The sequence below is a fragment of the Cibotium barometz genome, chromosome 29 (genome assembly GCF_041138505.1).
Source record: "Cibotium barometz isolate CiBa-2024 chromosome 29, ASM4113850v1, whole genome shotgun sequence".
Lineage (NCBI taxonomy): Eukaryota > Viridiplantae > Streptophyta > Polypodiopsida > Cyatheales > Cibotiaceae > Cibotium > Cibotium barometz.
In genome coordinates this window covers 14141523-14165734 of record NC_141074.1, presented here as the reverse complement: position 1 = coordinate 14165734, position 24212 = coordinate 14141523, and the positions used below count along the sequence as shown (strand labels likewise).

General features: G+C 39.4%; 1 protein-coding gene across 1 annotated transcript; it reads left to right on the top strand.

The window, feature by feature from the left end:
- The first annotated feature begins 22478 nt into the window (after positions 1–22478).
- LOC147621879 (uncharacterized) lies at positions 22479–23695 on the top strand. The gene is made up of 3 exons (XM_086823515.1): positions 22479–22697; positions 22883–22988; positions 23520–23695. The coding sequence occupies exons 1-3, from the start codon at positions 22632–22634 to the stop codon at positions 23693–23695; spliced, it is 348 nt and encodes a 115-aa protein (XP_086679641.1). The 5' UTR covers positions 22479–22631.
- Positions 23696–24212: the final 517 nt, after the last annotated feature.

Here is a 24212-nt window from a genome sequence, read left to right as displayed (position 1 = left end):
AACTCCATACCACCTGTATGAAAGAAAATCGAATCGATTGCACCAAAACCTGATAAACCTACCAATCCCATTAGAACAACACAAAATAATAAAGAGCAAAACCCATGTGAAAAATATACAATGAACCAACTTGACCCACGTAATTACCAACTTAAACAAAATAATGTTTCACCCTAAGACCATTAACACAAAAAGGAGCTATTACAGCATCAGGGTCTTGGACAATCAAAGAACCATTATTAAAGGCCTCTAACACCTTGAAAGGGCCTAACCACCTCATTTGTAATTTGCCAGGAAACTTATAATATCGATTGTCATAGACTAAAACTTGATCATTCTTTTGAAACTCCCTCACCTTAATGTGACGATCGTGCCAAGCCTTTCGTCTGTGTTGCATCTCGCCTCAACATTTTGCAGAGCTGTTAAACGTATCTCATCCAACCTCACCAAGGCCAGTAATCGAGCCTCTAAATATTCCTTCTCACCTAGTCGAGATTCCAAGGCAACACGTAATGTGGGTATTTCCTTCTCTATTGGGAAAATTGCTTCTGTACCATACACTTGAGTGAAAGGTGTATTTTGAGTCGTAACCTTAAATGTGGTACGGTATGCCCACAAAGCCTCAAACAATCGCTCATCCCAATCGCGTCGATTTTCCGATACTGTCTTGGTTAAAATCATTCCCAGTATTCGATTGGTCACCTCCACTTGACCATTAGCTCGAGGATAATACGGAGTGGATTTCCGATGCTTGATTTTGTAAAGTTCCGTTAATTCCGTAATGGTCTCATTTAAAAAATGAGAACCACGATCACTCACCAACTCCAACGGACAACCAAAACGAGTAATGATATTTTCATATAAAAATTTGGCGACATCCAATGCTCTATCCGTTTTCAAAGGTTTAGCTTCAACCCACTTGGTCACATAATCCGTGCACACAAGAATGTATCGATTGGATCGATAACGAGTGGGTGGATCAATTGGACCCACAAAATCAATTCCCCATTTCTCAAAAGGTTTTAAAGCCAAGATTGGATTTAAAGGGGTCGCAAATTGTGGTGTGGGTCGACCAACCCGTTGACACTTATCACAACGTTTACAATGCTCAAAAGAATCTTTATAAACAGTTGGCCACCAATACCCTGCTAGCAATACTTTGCGAGCGGTTAATTCCCCCGCAAAATGACCTCCACATGGCTCATCATGAAGTGCACGTAAGATAGAAGGTATCTCATCCTCTCGCGCACAACGACGATACACCCCCTTCCTAGGAAAATAACGATACAAATAACCACCAAAGAGGGTGTAGTGGCGAGATTGCAATAAAATTTTCTTTTTTTTAATACTTGCTGGCGCCTCCTGGATAATGAGCAGTGCTCAAGAAAGCAAACCAAGGAAGTGTACAATCGGTCAAAAATAATGCCGCATCAGGCAATTCATCATCCACTCCCTCCTCAATATCCTCAGTCAAAAGCCGAGAAAGATGATCCGCCAATACATGAGATTTTTCAGGACGAGTAACCACCTCAAAATCAAACTCTTGAAAAAGTAACATCCATCGAATTACTCGCCCCGCAAGATCTGTCTTGTTCAAAAGGTATCTTAGTGCTTGATGATCCACATAAATTGTAAAAAACTTGTCCAATAAATAATGTCGATATTTATTCACAGCAAATACCATGGATAAACATTCCTTCTCCGTTGTAGTGTAACTTCTCTCTGTCTCTGTCAAATTGCGACTCGCATAATAAATCGGATGGTCTACCTTCTTATCGTCTGCTTGACAAAGAACTGCTCCTACAGCTGTGTGTGAAGCATCTGCATGAATATGAAAAGGTTTAGACCAATCTGGGGGTATCAAAACTGGTGCTTTTATCAATCGATCTTTGATCGTATCAAAAGCCTCCTGACAATCTTGTGACCATTCAAAGGGTACATCCTTCCGAAGAAGAGTAGTTAAAGGGTTTACCACCGAAGCAAAATTCAATATGAATCGGCGATAATAATAAGCATGTCCCAAAAACCCTCGTAATTGCTTCATGGTTGTAGGAGTAGGCAGATCACGTATCTTATTGATCTTACTATCATCCACAGTAATGCCCTCAGATGAAATCACGTGACCTAACAAGATTCCTTTCTTAATGCCAAAAACACATTTCTCCGGATTCAAGGAAATACTGGTTTGCTGACAACGATCAAAGACCTTAGCCAACTTCTCAGGCATATCCTCCTCATCCCCTTGAACTGAAAAATCGTTCAAAAAGATTTCCATCCACTTTTGTAAAAACTCTTGAAATGAAGCCATCATCACCCGTTGGAAAGTAGATGGAGAATTACATAATCCAAATGGCATCACTCGATAAGCATAAGTTCCCCATTCTGTTGTAAAAGTGGGTTTTGGTTGATCATCTGGGTGGATTTGTATTTGATTATAACCGCTAAAACCATCTAAGAAGGAATACAATTTATGCCCTGCTACTCGGTCTAGAACTTGATCAGTGAAAGGCAATAGAAAGTGATCCTTCTTAGTCTTATCATTTAGCTTTCGATAATCCACACAAATTCTAATCTTACGATTTTTCTTTGGAACAATTACAATTGGGGAAACCCACTCACTATATGCCATAGGATAAATGAAACCCGCATCTAACAGCTTTGTTATTTCTGCTTTCACAAGCTCTACATAGACAAGGTTTGTGCGCCTTTGACGTTGGCATACCGGCCTAGCGTTTGGCTCTAAATCAATGTAATGCTAGCATATCTCAGGTTTCACTCCCTGTAAGTCTTTATAGGACCAAGCAAAGACATGTTTGTATGTTTGCAGAACCTCTCTCAATCTAGTTAAGGTTCGTTCTTGCAATTGACTCCCCAATGTAAAGCATTTTCCCTCTTCAACTTCCCAGCGCTGAGTAATTTCTAATGCATCAGAAACAAAGGCTGATCGTTGGTGGATGGTCTCTCACTTTGAAACAAACATTTTCTAGAAACTTCTCCTCTTCGTGCGAAGAATGAGCACTTACAAGACTTTCATGGGTATAAGGTATCACCATTAAAGGGTCTATTTCCTCTTCATCATTGATAGGCTCCTCAATTTGGACCATAAAAGCATCCCTCACTACCTCAATCATCTTGGAATCACTCCAATCATTGAACTCTCCTCCATCACCTCCTATTGTTTCATTGTATTGTGCTTTCAAGAACTCTCTGGAAAATGACTTATTTTTCCTTCTACTCATCTTTTGCAACGACGAGCCATCCTCACTCTTGTTATCTTTTTGCTTATATCTCTCACATTCTCTGAGCAACTTTCGAGTATACCTCGCATTATATTTGAGTTCCTGTCGCGACAACGACCAATCTCACGATCTTTTTCTCGAAGTAAGGCTTCCCAAGAAGTTTCTTCTTCATGACGGCAGTCTTCAAGTTGCAAGGTCAAATCTTACAAATGTCTAATTTTTATCTCAGCTCGTCCCCTATCTTCCTCTAGCAGCTTCACCTTCTTTAATAATGCGTCCATCGACTCACTAGAAAAAACTCGTTCTTGCTCTAACTGCTCTTGCAATTTCTCAATAAGGGCATATAGCTCTTGGTGCCTCGCTTTATCCCCATCGTCTGCTCTCCTCTGCTTGATTGTATCCATGCAAAAGCAATCCACTACACACTCCTCTGGTGATGACAAACAATCGGTAATGTCATTGTCAGAGTCATTCTCCGAAGAAAAATGCACTCGATATTCTCCCATACCGGCATCCAAAGCAAAGTTAGAGCACTCTCTCTTTTGCATTATAGGCTCATCCGTATCAACCATTTGCATTTGATACCCATTTTGAAGAAAACGAGCATACTTATCTTTATTTAATGCAAAGCGTTCTTGGACTACTTCCTCACCAACGGATGTATCACTTCCATATCCCATCATTTCTTCGGTTGTAGAAGGTGGTTTAGTGAACTCCCTCAAGAATTCTTTAGACACAACCCTCAATTGAACTCTATCCGTGCGTGGACCTATGGTTATTATCCCTTTATGCCACTTTTGAACACATCGAGCTTGTACTAACCAAGGTCGTCCTACCAAGATTGGAAACGCTGCACCATAGGAATGCGGTCGCACTACTAGATAGGTAACACAAAACTCCAATCCAGCTATTATAGTCTTTACTCCTTGAAGCAGACCTAAGGGTTTCACTCGACGTTGATCTGCTACTCGCAACATGATATTTGTGGGCTCTAAACCCTTTAGGCCCAACTCTTCCATCGTGTGTTCAGTCATGAGATTCACCGCAGCTCCTCCATCTAGCTGTACCCCCATGACCTGATGATGTCCAATTTCTACCGTAATAGTCGGAGCCTCAGAATCCATAAACATATCAATTACTTGCACTCCTGTTTCCAAAGGTTCTTTAGGGGTCACTTCTTTTCTCACCGCGAACGTCGACGTGCGTCGTTGATACATCTGCTTTCGACATATTGGAGAGATCTCCGCTAATGTAGGTAGACTAATATGACACCTCACACCGTTCCAATATATCCCATAAATCAAATTGAGGTTTTGGATCAACTTTAGCACCTATCCCGACCTTCTTAGCATGTGGTACTTTTAATCTATCAGGGAAAGGTGTTACACCAAGCTGGAAGTGAGGGCCTTTTCCTACGCGTGCTATGGGAGGTTGATCAGACGATTGCTCATCCGACACTGGCTCTTGACTCTTTGCAACTTCCTCTAAAGATGCCTCCTTAAGCATGCTTACTTTTCCTCCTTCTAATGGTTCCATATAATTGCGGTACTTCCATTTGAAGACCCAATTACTAATTTATGAATTTTGAGATTGAATATCAATTTGTATGAGTTATATCACACAATTACAACCTTTTTGATTCTTGATAAATTTTTGATATATTTGGCTTCTCGGTTGATCCTCATTAACCAAAAAGCTCTGATACCAACTGTGAGATCCGTGTTCCCACCGCGCAACGGATTCGGGGTACTAGCAGTGGAAGTAGCACTTCTAGCGCGAGGCAGGGTCCCACACTCGGGGCCTCGTCCACCACGGATATCCGGACAAAAGACTAATCCGTCGATTTTTCCAAAACCGAACCCGGAAAAACTTCCCTTATCCGGAAAGCACAAGCGATTCCTCCGGGATAACTTTTTACTCTAATGTAGTCAAGACCATTAGTGATCAAACTGATCCGACTACACCTATAAAGATACTCGGTCAGATCAGGGAAGAAACTTGCACTTGGATCATTGGGATTAACGCTTTTTTTCCCATCAAGAGGCATAGCCGTTGATTCCTATCCATAGAACAATTACTATCCGGGACTTACTTCATCTATCGTAATAACAGAAATTGAGTCTCGATTTACGGATCCATCAGTCCAGCCTAACCCCATCCAGTCCCATGGGTTAACCAACCGTCCAACCACTGTAGTGATGGGATCCAATTAAGAATTTGGTTAGGTTTTGTCCCGGGTACCAAGGAAAAGAGTTCCAAGGCCCCCTAGCCAGAAGTTCATGCAAACATAAAACTAGTCACACCACTTACACACCCAATATGAAATTGCCTTTTTCTTAGCATCAGCTAACTTTAAAACAATCCTTTAATGAAACCATTATGTCATTGATGACAATCCTCATAGTCTCTGGTTGAATCCTTATTTCCAGTCATTCATTCATCGGTATACTTAATGCATCATTGGCAACCAGAACTCAGGGGCCTTTTCCATAGTTCCTAGCTCATAGTAACCGGCAATATATTCATATAACAGAAAGGAATCTCCGTGGAAGATCAGCAAGATCAACCCACAGATCCATATAAAAGAGCCATGGACTCATCCATTGAGGACCAGCAAGGTCAATCAACGAGATCCATGCCCGGTTTCAGAAAACAACTCTTATTCCTTGTTCCAATATCTTCCACGATGCACGTGTGGGTATCTTCGGCGACCTAGAGCCCGAGCACCGTATGGTCAGCACCCTCTAGGATCCTTCGCAGGTGACCTAGCGCTTCACTCATAGGCTGTTTCCTTGGTCCCTCATCCACCATACCGGAAGCTCACCATTTAAATCGAACCGAGGCTGGTCAAGACCTCGGTCGACCTTGCTACGCGAGACGTCCTCCATTGACTCTCCGTCAGCAGTTGCAACTTTAACAATTAGGTCTTCATGACCTTAATCCACAAGACAGTCAAAATGCTTCCCCAGCATTCTGGACATAAAACAGTCATTTACAAACAGTCACAAAATACAGTTTCTAAATCGAACTCTCGTCTTTCCACATTATCCCTCCTTAGTCCACATTACTTATTCCACATTCCATTCAATGTGTACTCATTCTCATCCATTTCCTCATATCGACGACACATTAATTCACATACACATTCACATTCACATCCATACATGCACATCTACATGCATATATCCATTTTTACATCCTCATTTATACATCCACATCCCATATCCACATTCATACATACACATCCGTATCCACATCCATACATCCACATCCACATCCACATTCACATCCATACATCCACATCTACATGCTTATCTCCATTTTCACATCCTCATTTATACATCCACATCCCATATCCACATTCATACATACACATCCATATCCACATCCATACATCCACATCCACATGCATACATCCACTATCACGTCCTCATTCATACATCCACATCCACATACATACATACATCCACATCCACATTCCCATTCACATCTATACATACATCCACATCCACATTCCCATTCACATCTATACATCCACATCTACAGCCACATACATACATACATCCACATCCACATTCCACATTCACATCTATACATCAACATCTACATCCACATTCACATACATCCACATTCACATACGTCCACATCAACATCTACATCCACATTCACATACATTCACATCCACATTCCCATTCACATCTATACATCCACATCTACATCCACATACATACATACATCCACATCCACTTTTCACATTCACATCTATACATCCACATCTACATCCACATTCCCATTCACATCTATACATCCACATCTACATCCACATTCACATCTATGCATATACATCTTCATGCATACATCCATTTTCACATTCATACATCCACACTCCCATCTCCACATCCACACATCCACACATCCACATACATACATCCATTTTCACATTCCCATTGATATAACCCCATATGCCTTCACATCTAATCTTTTACATCACATCCATTCTCGCCCTATCACAACCCATATACATCTTATCCTATCACATACACTTCTTACCTCATCCCATATACATCTTAATTCATCTTATCACCTCCTAACTTATTTCATAAGCATCTTATCACCTCTTATCACATCTTATACACCTCTTATCACATCCTATCACATCTCATATCTATTTATAGAATACAAGAGAATTCTTATATTTGATATAAGATTTCTTTACACATTTATTTATGCATAAATTCTATTTAAGGAGATTAATACTTTCGAAGTAAAAATAAATCTTTTATGCATCTTCCTATGCATAATTTCATTTTAAATGAAAATGACACTTTTGAATTAAATTTCAATCTTTTATGCATTTTCCTATGCATAAATTCAATTTAGATGAGAATGACACTTTTGAATTAAAAATCAATCTTTTATGCATCTTCTTATGCATAAATTCAATTTGGTAGGAATTACACTTTTAGAATAAAATAATTTCTCTTATGCATCTAAGTTATGCATAAAATCCATTTATGATGAAAAATCACACTTTTAGTATAAAAAGAATATCTTTTATGCATACCTCTATGCATGAAATCCAATATGATAAAAGTAACACTTTTACAATAAAATAATCAACTTTTATGCATACCTCTATGCATGAAATTCAAATATGATAAAAGTAACACTTTTAAAATAAAATAATCAACTTTTATGCATACTTCTATGCATGAAATTCAATTGTGATAAACGGAACACTATTATAATAAAATAATCATCTCTTATGCATACCTCTATGCATGAAATTTAATTATGCTAAAGGTAACTCTTTTATAATAAAATATTCATCTCTTATGCATACCTCTATACATGAATTTCAATTATGCTAAAAGTAACTCTTTTATAATAAAATATTCATCTCTTATGCATACCTCTATGCATGAAATTCAATTATGCTAAAAGTAACTCTTTTATAATAAAATATTCATCTCTTATGCATACCTCTATGCATGAAATTTAATTATGATAAAAGTCACACTTTTATAATAAAATAATCATCTTTTATGCATACCTCTATGCATGACATTCAAATATGATAAAAGTAACACTTTTATATTAAAATAATAATCTTTTATGCATACCTCTATGCATGAAATCCAATATGATAAAAGTAACACTTTTACAATAAAATAATCAACTTTTATGCATACCTCTATGCATGAAATTCAAATATGATAAAAGTAACACTTTTATAATAAAATAATCAACTTTTATGCATACTTCTATGCATGAAATTCAATTGTGATAAACGTAACACTTTTATAATAAAATAATCATCTCTTATGCATACCTCTATGCATGAAATTCAATTATGCTAAAAGTAACTCTTTTATAATAAAATATTCATCTCTTATGCATACCTCTATGCATGAATTTCAATTATGCTAAAAGTAACTCTTTTATAATAAAATATTCATCTCTTATGCATACCTCTATGCATGAAATTCAATTATGATAAAAGTCACACTTTTATAATAAAATAATCATCTTTTATGCATACCTCTATGCATGAAATTCAAATATGATAAAAGTAACACTTTTATATTAAAATAATAATCTTTTATGCATACCTCTATGCATGAAATCCAATATGATAAAAGTAACACTTTTATGTTAAAATAATAATCTTTTATGCATACCTCTATGCATGAAATCTAATTATGATAAAAGTAACACTTTTATGTTAAAATAATAATCTTTTATGCATACCTCTATGCATGAAAATCAATTATGCATAATATAAAAATCAATTTCTCTAGGCTTACAATGAATATCTTTCAATTAATCTAGGATGATAATTACTAGAATATGGTAGGAAGTCCTCTTTTCATGCTTTGAATGAAATTATTTTATGCATAATTTTTATAAAAATCTTACCATAGCTCCGCTGCTATGATGACTGATAAATCTCAATTTTTCTAAGGGATAAAGCTTATCATTAAGGAATTAATTAGAATGATCCCTAATTGGATCATTAATCCATAATGGATTGAATCATCAATATTCATGAAATACATAAACTAAAAGCATAGAAAAAAGCCATTAATTTAGCCTCAAGTATAGATTAATCTTGGATTAAGGAAAAGCTTTATGAAAAGATTCATTTGGATTGAGAATGGGTCATGAGTATGACCATTTCTTGAGTGAGAGAGAGAAATTACATAAAAACCATTTGAATTAAGCATAAATGGAAATTTATGTAATTCTTAACTATCATTAATCAATTAACTTCAATAGCATTCATCAAATTATGTAACTCTTCACTACCATTCATCAATTAACTTCAATAGCATTCAAAAACCATTCCAATTAAGCTTCTCAAGCTTGAGAGGGGTTGAGAAGAGAGAAGCATTGAGAAAATTATAGAAAAGATCAAAATTCACCATTTACCTTACAAATTGTTTGATTCTTTATTCACGGTAGAGGCCCCCAACCAATCAATTGGTTAAGTATGTTGATGGAGCCACCAATGGGGATTGAAGAAAGAGGGAAGCTCCAATTTCTTCAATTTGGAGAGAATTTTAGAGAATAGTAGAAACTAGCATTATTTCAGCATAACTCTAGTATAGTAAAATTCTTCTTTTCTTTTTTTCAAGGACTCATGTTCTATTTATAGGAGAGGGAAGCTCTAACCAAAGCTAACTGAATTCTAGAATTTTCCAGATTCAGTTTGGTTGAATTTGGACTAGATTTGGATCTAGTTTGGTTACTTTTTGATTCGGTTTGGTTCCATTTTGATTTGGTTTGGTTCAAGAGAGAGGAGAGATAAAAATATCACATTATTTTTGAGTTTAAAACTCGTTCAAGCATGTGAAATATGCACCTCCTTTAAAGAACTCCCCTTCCTTACATATGTGTCAAAATGGAATCATTATACCCAAAATATCTCATATTTTTAATATTGCTCATAGTTTTTTACTAATAAACCTTGTACATTTTCAACTCTTCATCTTGTGTGAGCATTTACTCATTTTTGGATACCCCAAATATCTCATATTTTTAATATTTCTCATAGTTTTTTACTAATAAACCTTGTACATTTTCAACTCTTCATCTTATGTGAGCATTTACTCATTTTTGGATACCCAAAATATCTCATATTTTTTATATTACTCATAGTTTCTTACTAATAAACCTTGTACATAGTCAACTCTTCATCTTATGTGAGCATTTACTCATTTTTGGGTATCTTCTTTTACAAAATTGGATTTATCTCCTCCTTACACATGGATTGATGCTATTGGCCCATAGGAACCTTAATTGGACCATAATCCAAAAATTTCTGAAAATCTAGACCCTTAGGCTAAGGTCCTTCATACTCATTTCCAATTAATTCCAATTGCACATTGGAAAGTTCTTTTTGAATTTCTGTTTCAGGGGAACTTATTTTAATAAGATGAGAAATTTTTCTATCTATAAATATTTAAAATCTGAATATTCTCTCTCTAGAATATTCTCTCTCTCTAAGTCAAAACAGTTAGAAACAAGGTCTTTTATATTTATGAAGAGGGGATTGATTACAGGAGAAGATGCTAGACATTTTGAGAGGCTGGGGAGGAATCTTACATATACCCACACGTTCCTTGTGTGGTCATCAATAAATGTCACATAATACCTACAGCCTCCCATAGACATGGTCTTCGTAGGACCCCATACATCTGAATGCACAACATCTAGTGCATTTCTACTCACATTTTCGTCACATGGAAATACATGGTTTGTTTGCTTTCCAAATTGGCATGCTTCACATATTTTTTGCATACCTTCAACTTTAAACTTTGGCAGCCCTGTCACAATTTCTTTAGTCTGCATAGACTTCATTCTCTACACATTCACATGTCCAATTCTTTTATGCCAATTGTCTGTGTCTGCAACAATTCCTAAACCATTTGCAAACATCGCAGCACTCACTTCAGGCATGTTTACATTCAATGTAAACATTCTACCCACTCTGTTGCCTTTTGCAACCAACCTGCACTTGTGTTTAAAGTCTTCAACATAACAACCATCAGGGTTTAACCAAGCCTACAAACCCTGCTCAATCATCTTGCCAACTAAAACCAGTCAGACAATTACTTTCTTCAATCAACACCAGTGGCACCCAGAAACATTTACACATCAATTAAAATGATACTAAGCTGCTTAAATGTGTTAGTAATCACCTTGCAGTTTAATTTTCAAGGCTTAACATAGGAAAATATGTAGACCTTAATGTCATATCCATCACATTATGCTAGGCCCACTCTAGTCTTTGGTTTGTTCTTTGGTGCAGGATGTTAGACATTATTTGCTCTTGCCTATGCATCCATTTGTCCCCAATTTCAGAACTTGGGGCTAGAAACATTATATTAACATAGGTATGGAATGAAAGTGATCCACCATTAGTATTATCAGCCCCTCTTGAATTATATAATTTTTGAAGCCGCTCACCACATGGATTGAAGGTAATGTTTGGTGGTTAGAAGTATATGGTGTGCAAGAACTGAGAAATGTCTACTAGCACTTTCTAGGCACAAATAACCCTTTTTACCATCCCTTGGGTTTGTCAAACTTCTCTACAACATACATAACTATTTAAAGAATATGCCTTCAGATGTAGATACAAGAGTTTATGTTGATTGGCTCGATTATCCTCAAGTAGACACACAAGAAATCCATGAGCTGCAAAATAAATATCATGGCCTTTGGGACCTTGCAAGTAGCCGACAAGAAAATGAACAAAGATTACAAAAATTAACCTATCCTTGCTTTACAGATTCAAATCACTTAGAAGCTCTAGCTCTTTCATCACAATGTACAAGTGGCTTAGAAATTGTTCCTTATGTTCCAAGAGGAGAGCAACATCAGGATTATAACTTTCTAGATACTGACTAACGGTGGGATGAGGACACATTTATGAAAGAGGAACAAGTAGCCGATCCCAACACTTTTGTAGAGGTGCCAGCGTTTAAGGACACTCCCATGGAAAAACTGACAATATTGAACAAATATTTGCAGGAGAGGATGTCTTTGAGTTGCTGCCAGATAAGGATTACTTTGAAGTGATCAAAGAAATAAATCCATGGGTACAGCCTCAAATTTTTTTTCAAGCATTAATGTAGGTAACCAAATTTGACCCTACTTCTCTTTATGATCCCTCTATTGGAGTACAAACTCCCATAGCCAAAATGATTGAAAAGAGGCCATACTTAGCTTATCCACCTATGGGTAATATGAAAGAACATATAGAAAAGCATAGATAAAAGGCTACAGATTTATTGGTGCCTATAGCCAATCAAACATAGTTCAAGAACCCTCATCTAGCTAACCTATTAGATGTACAAATAGTGGCATTTCTTATAGATCATGCATTTGATAGATGGAAGAAAGATCATCCAATAGAAGGGAGGAGTGGATATGCTTTACTGCCAAAAGACAATGAAAGGAATTAGGGATGGCAGGGTGAACAACCTGAATGGCAAGGCAACAATACTTACAAGTTGAACAATATGCCTATGCTTATTTCCACTGCCTCTATAGATTAAGGGTTGATCAATGTTAAATGCCATATCCTAGACGATGGACAAGGAAGGAATTCACAGATAAGAGGAATAGGAATCCATACTGTATCTTTAATTATCCAAGGATTAAACCCTCTATCTTCACATGATCCAGGAAATGCCCCAACATTTGAAGGTTTGCTAGGTTTGCTATTATGTATTGAGATAGATTTTTGGTCCAAATTTTGTGGCTACCATAGGTTCATACACTTGTTGATCACTCTCATAGATGTGCCTCACAAAGGTACAAGATGTGGAGCTCAAGATTTACTTTATGATCTTACTGATAGGCCTAACTCTAATCAAGAAGCTTTCTACTTTCATCATCTTAATGGTGGATATAAAATTTTGGTCCCCCCTACAAGGTATTCAGAAGACCACAATATTCAGATGTGCCTCACAAAGGTACAAGATGTGGAGCTCAAGAGTTACTTTATGATCTTACTGATGGGCCTAACTCTGATCAAGAAGCTTTCTACTTTCATCATCTTAATGGTGGATATAAAATTTGGTCCCCCCTATACAAGGTATTCAGAAGACCACAATATTCTTTGGAGCGGTGACAACTACATTGGCAGGTATCTGCTAATCATTTCCTCTAAAACTGGATGCCAAGTACACATGTTAAATTTGTACATATAAGGTAGCATCACCATTTGTCTTTTTGGGCAAAGGGCATAGTCCTTATTCTTTATTTATTTTAACAAAACTATTATCGGGTAATGGTCTTTCCAACCATTAGCATATTATTGCTTGGTAAGGGTTGCCTGTGATTTTTCGATAAAATCCATATTCTAGCATCGATTCATGCACTAAACAAAGAATTTGTTTGCAACACCTAACATCTCAAAATAAACATTACTATTTTCAATCTCAAATAGCATTGTGCGAAGAGAATTGGAGGTGTGTACCTTCATGCAATTTCGCATGAGCTTCTCCCATCCTACATTGCATGCCCCTCTTGCAAGCCTCTCCATTGCTCTGCTTTCAGACTAGACTAGCGTCCACACCATCCTGGGGGAACTGGAGATCACAGAAAGAATGGCTCTAGTGGAGCAAGGGATGGAAAAAGGCCATTAGGACCCTTAGATGGGGAATCAAGGAATAATTTCATATGGATTAGAAAATCAGTGTTGGTCCCTGGACTAATTGGCTTTCACTTTGGCTACTCTGTTTTTGGAGAGAGAGCTAGAGAGCACCTTGGGGAAGAGCTATGGGGCAGAGGAAGATTGCACAACGCGAGTTGCAAGCTATGGTGTGTGCGTTCATGGATGCCATGGCGCCACTCTTTGCCAAATTCGAATTGCACGCTCACCTCAATGGCCCCATTCACTCTTCCACCCTCTTATGCACACCTCTCCTTTTATCTACTCTTCTCCTCCTTCTCTGTGTCAAAAACACACTCCTAGCATCTCCCTCTCTCTCTAAGTGTGTGAGACTGTCTGTGCAGAGAGCTCGCTAGCAGGCCTGAGCAAGAAAGGCCTCATCGACTTGCTAGGTGCTCAAGCCATCATACTCGAAGGTGCACATCCTTACATTTCTTTTGCTGCTATGTTGATGGTTGGCCCACCTAGGCACTGTACTCTCGCCATGCCGACCTCTAGCTACTGCATTCGTGTACTCTCGCCATGTTGACCTCTAGCTACACGAATGCAGGCAACTTGGCTATTGCAAAGTGGGTGGATGGTTGTGTGCTTTGTTCGTTTCTTCTCAATCCTTGCATTTCTGGCCGCTATGTTGATGAGTGGCTCGCTTGGGCGCGCTGTACCCTCGCCATGCCGACCTCTAGCTGCTGCATTCGTGTACTCTCGCCATGTTGACCTCTAGCTACATGAATGCAGGCAACTTGGCTATTGCAAAGTGGGTGGATGGTTGTGCGCTTTGCTCGTTTCTTCTCAATCCTTGCATTTCTGGCCGCTATGTTGATGAGTGGCCTGCTTGGGCGCTGTACTCTCGCCATGCCGGCCTCTAGCTGCATTCGTTTACTCTCGCCATGTTGACCTCTAGCTACACGAATGCAGGCAACTTGGCTATTGCAAAGTGGGTAGATGGTTGTGCGCTTTGTTCGTTTCTTCTCAATCCTTGCATTTCTGGCCGCTATGTTGATGAGTGGCTCGCTTGGGCGCTATACTCTCGCCATGCCGACCTCTAGCACCATTCGTGTACTCTCGCCATGCCGACCTTCGGTTGCACGATTGCAGGCAACTTGGCTACTACGAAGCGGGCGGATGGTTGTGCGCTTTGTTCGTTTCTTCTTACTCCTTGCATTTCTGGCCGCTATGTTGATGACTGGCCCTCCGAGGCACTGCAACTTGGCTGCGAAGCGGGCGGATGGTTCTACGCTGCAACGTGCGTTGGATGGTCATGCAATTGGTGGAGGTGAGGGGGACCGTGTGAGGTCTCATTATATGGAGGTGCCCTGATACATTGAAATAATCAAACCAGCCTTGGGTGTTGTTGCCGTTGTGGGTCCCCTCGCTTCCTAGCGGCATTCTCTTCGTGATACGCATTAATGGCCCCGTTGTAGTTGGTGCCTGGTGTTAGACGTGCCGTTGAATGTGCAAAAGCCACTTCCCACCACGTAGAAAAAGCAAGAGAGATTGAGCTTCAGAAGACCAACTTGTGGCCTGTGTTGGGGCTATGCTAGCATAGGGGCTAGAGAGAACGAAGAAGGGAGGGAGAGTTAGCGCATAAATGTGCTCTTGCCGCACCCGGAGCCTGGGCCGCCAGGCCTACCAACGATGGGTTGCTATACAGATGCCATGCATAAGACTAACTTTTGGCCTGTGTTGGTTGTGCTGGAGAAGGGGCTAGAGAAAGTAGAAGGGAGGGAGAGTCGGCATCCAATGTGTCATTGATAAAGAAAAGTTGGTAAAGAGAAGCCCAAGGTCTAACGTCTCTCTGTCTATCTCTCTGTTTATTAGACATTTTAAAATTTGAATTCCCAAGGCCTTGGCTAATGGCTCATTATCCTCCAGTCATTTACTGCCTCTATCGTCTGACAGGGCCTAGAACACCTAGAAAAGTTTGACAGGGCTAAAAATATTGCCATGTGGCAATAGAGAAAGTTTGAGACACGCTAGGAAGTTACGCAGGCCAAAGGCCGCAAACGGGTTAGAGGAATTTTGTTTTTTCCTCATTGAGAGTTCTCTATGGCCTACTCGAGGGTGCTTGTCACCCAGAGGATTAATTGCAACTATCATGTTGATGAAGACTATCATGCTGGAGACGGCGGCCTTAAGCTGGTGCCCTGCTTCGGCGTGGTCATGAAGGATAGATATATGGAGGAGGAGAAAGTGTCTAAGGAGAGGAGGAGGAAGGCATCACTGTGAAGCCAAAACATCGTGCATGATCTTTCGAGGAGAATGCGCAAAGCTTAGAGAATGAATTGATCTGCTACTCGCAGTGTGATGCCTGCGAGTAGCCTAAATGTCCTGGTAGTAGGTGTGATGGCCTTGGTGATGCGCTGAGGAACGTAAGGGCCACTATGCCACTCACATCCTTGTTCATGAACACGGAGATGCCCATTGGCGTGGAGCGGAAAGACAGAAGGGGGGGCAATTGAACCTAACGGACCCATGAAGGCCATAAAATGCCCTGGCTCCACATAGTCTAGCTGTCGCCTTTGTGGTGGAGCAATGGCAATATCCCTCAAGGGGAGAGAGGGAGTTTGGAAGAGAGAGAGGTTAACTCTAACGTCTAGTTTTCTCCCTCATATTGAAGAGACTGGTAGTAGACTTTTTATTTGATTTGAAAAGAGAGAGGGAGGACGTGTAAATGCTAGTCTAGAAAGTAGAGAGGCCTAAAAAGATTGCCACATGTTACAAAGGAATGCAAGCCCCTCTATATTATATATTGAAGCTATTGTTGGCAATGGTTCCTCTCTCTCTCTACAATGAGAGAGACATCTCTTCATACCCATCTCCCTAGATCCACTTGTATTCTATTTTCTCTAGCCTCTTTTGCACTTCTCATGAGAGAGAGAGATAGATAGATAGATAGATAGAGAGAGAGAGAGAGAGAGAGAGAGAGAGAGAGGATGCCAAAACCCATATACCTTGATTGACAATGCCATTGAAAACCACACAACCCAGTCCCATGGGCTAGAAATGTTGAACTGAGTGATGCTAGAGTGCCAAGTCACCTAGCAAACTTTATCCCACATGAGCTATCATAGCTTTGTTGTACTTTCCTCGTATAAAAGAGGACATTTCAAGCATTGGAATATAAGCACAACATCTCAAGTCTTTTTATGAGTACAAGTTTCCATCTTGTAACCTGACTGAACTTGAGTCTAAACTTAATTAGCACACACTCATCACCATGAGTATTGTTCATTTTTATCCACCTTCGGTGTAGGATTAGATCAAGATTAGGATCTAATTAGATAGTTGATTGTCATTAGGGAGCTTGATCATGGTATCAAAACCTAAGTTGTCATAAGTGTAGGATTAGATCAAGATAAGGATCTAATTTGATAGTTGATTGTCATTAGAGAGCTTGATCCATGAATTTCATCATGGTATTAGAGCCTAGGTCCAGCTATCCATTAGCTTAGCTTTAGCCTTCTCAGCTTGATTTCAATCTCATTAACCCTAATCATTCTCATTAAGCCACTAATCCATATCTTATCTCTTCTTCACCATTTGTGGCCAAGCTTTGAGCTGATCATTCTCCTCAGTGAAGGCACCATTGGAGAGATATTTTAGGCACCATTGGGAGAGATATTTTAGGCATACATTGGCCTCATATTTCTCTCCAATCTCACCATAGCAATTAGACAATTTCTCTCTCTATAGGCCGAAATAGGTGCATTTTCGTAACCTGGTCTTTTGAGCCATTCTACCTCTACGCTTTGAATTAAAGAAAATTCTCTTAGCCAAGCGTAGAGCATAGTATAAGCATCCCACATCTTGAATCTTGTGAGCAGCATTGATGCACCATACAATGCGGGAGAGCCCAAAAACCAGTCGCCACCTAACTGCATAAATCCGCCTTTGTTTGTGTTTTTTGAGCTCATTGTCCTAGTCAAATCTTTGCTCCTAGTATAGCCAAGGGAAATAAGCCTTGCTAAAAATCCCTTTTAATGGTAGCTTCCACAAGCTCAATTGAAGCCTCCAAAAAATCGGACTGTTAATCATCATGATTAAGCATTAATTACTATCATTAGTGTTGTATTACTAGAAATTGAACTAAACCAAAGGCAAAATTGAAAAATTAGAGTGTTATTCCATTGCGGGAAACTTTTGTTGCATCAAAATTCATCTCAACCATTTGCATTACTCAAACTTAAGTGAATTTTCACCGCATTGGGTTTATCCCTAGTTTGCAAATCACTTGTAAAAGGGTAAGACACTGCCTGAGCACTAAAAGCAAGGCTCAAGGTAAGATCCCCTTCCAATCATGGAGCATGTAGAAGTCATCTCAAGATTTAATGGTGATGGTTTTTTCACATGGCGAGCAAGACCATGTACTTGCTTATGTGTAAGGGGCCTTGGCACCTTATTAAGGATGAAGAAATGGAGGTTGAGCCACTTCAAAACAACAAAGCATTGGGCCTCATAGCTCAAAATCTTGGTGATGATGTGATTAGTCACATTGCTGGCATCAAGGAAGCCAAGTTGGCATGGCAAGAACTCAACAAGATTTTTGGCACCGACTCAAAGAGCTCAAACAGCTCAAAGATCAACCTTCTCATGCAATTTTACAAGCTCGACAACAAGGAGATTGAGACCATGGCACAACACATCAGTAAATCCAAAGGTATCAAACAAAAACTTAGCGCATTAAAGAAAGTCATTGAGAGGAAGATGAATCTATTGTTGTATTGGTAAAAAGTGTTGACAAAGAACCTTATGAATCAATTGTTGCTACACTTAAAAATGTGCCCAACACTAAACTTCAAGATGTAGAATCATCTCTACTTGAACAAGAATCCAAATTAAAAAATAAAGAGTCATTCAAATCACATTCAAGTGAGCAAGCACTGTATACAAAGGGTGAGAGATTTCAAAGAACAAATGAATTAACATCTCAACTTCCAAGATACTATCACTGTGAAAAACTTGGTCATACCAAGAATGAATGTTGCAATAAAGATAAACCAAAGCTTGTTTGTGACTATTGTGAAAAATTGGTCACCTAGAAGAAGATTGCTATCAAAAAAAGAAGTAGGCAAACTACATCGAGGCCAAAGCTATCCCAGCTGAAGACGTGCTCTTCTAGAGAAAGAACCATTGTACTTTTCACCCCTCTTGTCTCTACTACAAAAAGTGTGATGTAATCAGTCTCTGAGGCCATATGATGCAGTCAAGCTGAAATTCATAGCCACAGTAGCTATAATGCCAAAGTAGCATAAAAGCCAAAGTAGCCTAGCACAAGGGGAGAGAGAGGAAGAGTGAAAGCCTAAAAATTGTACCCAATCTACCATCAAGGGCGGGTGTTAAAATGAGTGATGCTAGAGTGCCAAGTCACCTAGCCAAGTTTATCCCACATGAGCTATTATAGTTTTGTTGTACTTTTCTTATATAAAAAGAGGACATTTGAAGCATTGGAATATAAGCACATTATCTCAAGTCTTTCTATGAGTACAAATTTCCATCTTGTAACCTAACGAAACTTGAATCCAAACTTAATTAGGACACACTCATCTCACCATGAGTATTGTTCATTTTTATCCACCTTAGATTAGTGTTTTCATTAGTGTAGGATTAGATCGGGATTAGAATCTAATTAGATATTTGATTGTCATTAGGGAGCTTGATCCATGAATTTCATCAAGAAATTCAAACTTGAAAATAGAAGGTTTAATTTCATCAAGAAATTCAAACTTGAAAATAGAAGGTTTTGTGAAACCACCACCCTTACATTATCATTGTGTGAATATGCAGAAGACATGCTTAGAATAAAATTTGAAATGGAAAGGGGGGTAACATAGCACCTAGAGGTTTAGAGTTGGGCAAAACAAAGCCAATCCATATCTTAAGGATGATGAACAAATTTTGATGGAACTCTAGAGATTCCATTCAATATCTAGAGAAGTTTAATCAAGTTTGCGAAGCCATGGATAGGATTGATGATCCCACCAAGATTTGTTCATTTGGACTTTCCCTTGAAGGTAAAGCAGGCTAGTGGTTTAGGTCTCTAAATGCACTTAAAAAGCCCAACTATGAGGTCTTGCGACACAGCTTCATTGTGGGATTCTCACCCAATAGATCCTCATTAAAACTATACAAGCATGGAGTGTTCTCCATTTGCTAAGGCCTAGATAGAGACATTATTAAGCTCATTTCTCACCACCCACCAATGAGAGCTATGACATAGCTCATTGTTTGTAAACAGGCAGTAGGGTAGATTTGGCACCATGATAGATACACCCTATGCCAATGCATCCATTAGCGTTACCAAACCCACTAGCCAGCTCCTCAACCTTTGACACAAACTTTAGTGCCTGCCTACCGAAACCCCTTACCAAGAGGTATGTATAGACCACAATAGTTGCCATATCCACCGTTGGCATTACCACCTCAACTAGTATCACACTAGTAAAATAGTACTCAATGACTCAACCTACAGGAACATGAGAGCTACAAGTCTAAGTCTTATGGACATTAAGATCCATATAAGTAATGGGTATCCATATTAATCTCTAACAATAAACTATGTCTCATTTGCCATAGTGCAATAAAGAGGAAGAGACAATGTTTCCAACTTTTAGGATTCAGTGTCTATGTTAATCATAGAAGATAACTATTTGGGTGACGACTCTTTCTCCTAAAGCAAGAACACTTCAGAACAAGCCTTCTACTCAAATTCAGTTAGCGATAGAGGTAGAGGTTGTGGTTGAGGCCAAGGTAGTGACCGTTTTGGAAATCAGACTTATGGATAACATGTTACAACAACCACTGATTTGCAAGCAACAAATATACATAGGTGAAAAGATGTAGGGGGGAGAAGAGAGCTTGAGCACTTTTGCAAGCACACACACACTCACACAAACCCTAGAAAAGAACACACAAGGTGAGAGACTAAAATTTTTTCTTCTTCTTATAGAACAAAAGAGGTCTACAAAGAAGATAAAGTGACTAACACTCATAATAGAGTATATACAGGTGGTCCATAATGTGAACACGCTAAGAGTAGTGGGTAGATGTGGACTAGTCGGTGTAGTCTAGCTGTCGAATATCTCGCAAAGATATGTTGGTGCCAGCTACTACCAAACCCGCTAGTGATATAAATGTGGAACGGTCATGCAGGCGCCCCGTGAGTGTTAGCTCATGTTGATCTTGACACCTCAACACTCCCCCTCAAGCTCAACTCCAGCTTATGAACTCCAAGCATATCTCAAAATCTGCGAAGCTTCTCAACTCCTAAGGCCTTCGTGAAGATGTTAGCAACCTGATCTTGTGTGCTGACGTAGGCCAAGTCGATGTCGCCTGCCAAGACTCTCTCCCTGATGAATTGGTAATGTACCTCAACGTGTTTCGTCCATGCATGGAAAACTGGATTCTTGGTGGCCAACTATATACTACTAAGATTGTCACAATATATGACAACCTTTCTCTCCACATGCAACCCCAAATCAGCAAAAGTAGCTTGCGTAACCTTGCTACCTCACACGCTGCCCCACCGTAGCTCCTCTATACTTTGCCTCTGTGCTCGACAAGGCAACTGTGGGTTGCTTCTTGCTTCTCCATGTCAGAGGCAGCACTCCTCAATGAAGACATAAATCCACTGGTAGATCTCCTATCTGAGATGCTACCTGCCCAATCTACATCTGTGTACCCATATAGCTCTCGGATGGTACACCTGCTGCATAAAACAATGCATAATCAACAGTGGCCCTCAAGTACCTAAGTGTGCATCGCACACTGTCAAGATGTGGTTTGCACGAAACCTGCATAAACTGGCTCTCTAAGCCAATAGTGTAGCTTAAATCTAGCCTGCCGAGCGACGATCGTGACATAGATCAAACTTCCCACAATCTTCCTATACATAGTGGGATCCTCCAACACATAACCTGCATCCACACTAAGCTTGCCATTTTGATCTAATGGCACTGAGATTGGCTTACAATCAGCCATCCCATCCCATACTTGGATAACATGTCCAATCCATACTGTCTTTGTGATAGCCAAATACCCTCAGGTGCGCGAATGACCTCAATTCCCAGAAGTAGCGCATATCTCCCAAATCCTTCATCTCAAACTTCCTTTTGAGAAGACTTTTCACATGCTCAATCTCATCCAAGTTGTCAACCCCAACAATAAGATCACCTACATAAATGGTGATGGTCACAATACCCTTACCACTCTTGCGAACATACAAAGCAAGGTATGTTTACTTTTTTCCTTTATCTCCTATGTGAACTGCTTTACTCGGACAGCGACATGTAGACACACATGTTGCTTTACTCGGACAGAGAGATGTACACACACATGTTTTACTCGGACGGAGAGATGTACACACACATGTTGCTAAAAATTGAGATCGATCATAGATGGAGGTTGGGTGCCAAGTTCCAACTTCCACATGGATGCGGATACCATACTAGATTAAACTCCACTCCTCCCACAACACTGAACTCCACCCATCTTTCAGCGCCCACGTAACGTTTTTCCATTCCCCTCTCTCTCTCTCTCTCTCTCACACACACACACACAGTTTGGGGGTTGGAATTTGCGTCCTCTCATCCCTTCCTTTAGCAGCTCTGCTAACTTTACAATAGTGGGCACTGCAGACTCCAGAGCCAGGTGGTGGGCTTTGACCTTACTTCACAATTCTGCGTCGTGTGATCAACCTTCTTACGAGCATGAGGCTTTCTGCAAGCACTGGCGCCCCCAAAGTAGATGCTGCCTCACGCTCTTTCATCATGAAGGTGAGTCCCCCCCCCCCCCCCCCCCGTATTAGGTTATGTATCCATTCACAGGATGCTTCAATGGCGCGCAAGCCAAGCTGTACCTGGATAATTGTTCTCTCTCTCGCTCTCCCTCTCTCTCACTCTCTCGTCTACCTTTGTCTTCTAAGGCGTTGATAACATCTCTTGTTTTGAAACTTCCCTAGGTGCAGCACCTTATTGAGCGCTGCCTCACCTTCTACCTTGACCAAGATGACTGTGTCAAGGCTCTCTCAAAGCACGCAGGAATCGAACCTATCATCACTGTTACAGGTACCTGTTCTAGCCTTGCTTGTTGAACCCATCATGCTCATAGCTGGTATAAATCATGCCTAATTTAACCCAGTGTGTCCTAAAACTTTTCCTTATATTCAATTAGCTCCTTGCTAGCTGGTCAGTAGAATTGTAATTGATTCTTGATCGGGCTGCTTCTTAAACCCAATACTACTGCAATCGTTAAGTCAGGAACCTTTCTTTAAAAGCTTATCACCATTGGTAGTCACCATAATTGGTAAGTATAATTAATGATACAGTAGGTAAGTCACAACACATCTTTTAATCGCTTAGGTCAACATGCTCCAACCTAGTTCATTAATCTCTGTCTGAACCAAAAATGTAAATAAAGAACAAGTAGTTCAATGTGTATACAGCCTTATCTCTAGTTTTTGTTTGTTGTGAGCTATAAGGAGTCTAAGTAACCTTGCCTTGACGAGTGGAGATTGAACTTAAACCCAGTCTTACATGGTGATTAAGCGAATCCTAACTCAACCTAGTTTTCTATATTGGCTTCTTTTGTGCTCTCAGTGTGGAAGGAGTTAGAGAAGGCAAACAAGGAGTTTTTTGAAGGTTACTTTTTTAGGAGGCTAGCAAGAAGATCATCTCAATTGAGCAGAGTATTGGAGGACACTACTAAAAAGCTTTCCAGCCACAACTTGGAGGACATCAACAAGAAGATAAAAAGAAGGATTCCAAAACCCTAATGACAACGCCAAAGCAGAGAGTTAGGAGGGTTCTGATTAACCAAACTTCCTGCTGATCAGCTGATGATCTGACCATGTACTCATACTTCACCAAGCCAATGATAATGATCATGTGCTTGATAACCATGCAAGAATTATCTCACTTTCTAGTTATCGGGGTTTTTTTTGGGGGGGTTCTTTAAAAATTGCACTCCTTTCTTCTTCTGTGTGAATTATCTCCATGCAGTTTAGTTTCATAATCATGAAAATTGCAGTTGCCTTAAAAAAACAGTTTTACTTAATCCGATGCTATGGATATTTTTCTTTAATCTCACTTTCCAGTTATGGTTTTCTTGTTATCTAAATCTTTTGTGTTAGCACTGCTTTTTTTTGTGTGAATTATCTCCAAAATGAGGTAAACCCTTTTTAATTTTTTTCCTTAATGTGATGTGTTTAATGTTAATTAGGGTTTCAGCCTTTATTATATTATTATTATATCAGTGTTCACGGAGAAACATATTCTCCATGAACACTGATT

Excerpts from the sequence above, each read along its gene's own strand:
- LOC147621879 (XM_086823515.1), top strand. The coding sequence starts at position 22,632 with ATGAGGCTTTCTGCAAGCACTGGCGCCCCCAAAGTAGATGCTGCCTCA. Across the intron at positions 22,698-22,882 it reads CACGCTCTTTCATCATGAAG|GTGCAGCACCTTATTGAGCG; the intron begins GTGAGTCCCCCC and ends AAACTTCCCTAG. Across the intron at positions 22,989-23,519 it reads ACCTATCATCACTGTTACAG|TGTGGAAGGAGTTAGAGAAG; the intron begins GTACCTGTTCTA and ends TTGTGCTCTCAG.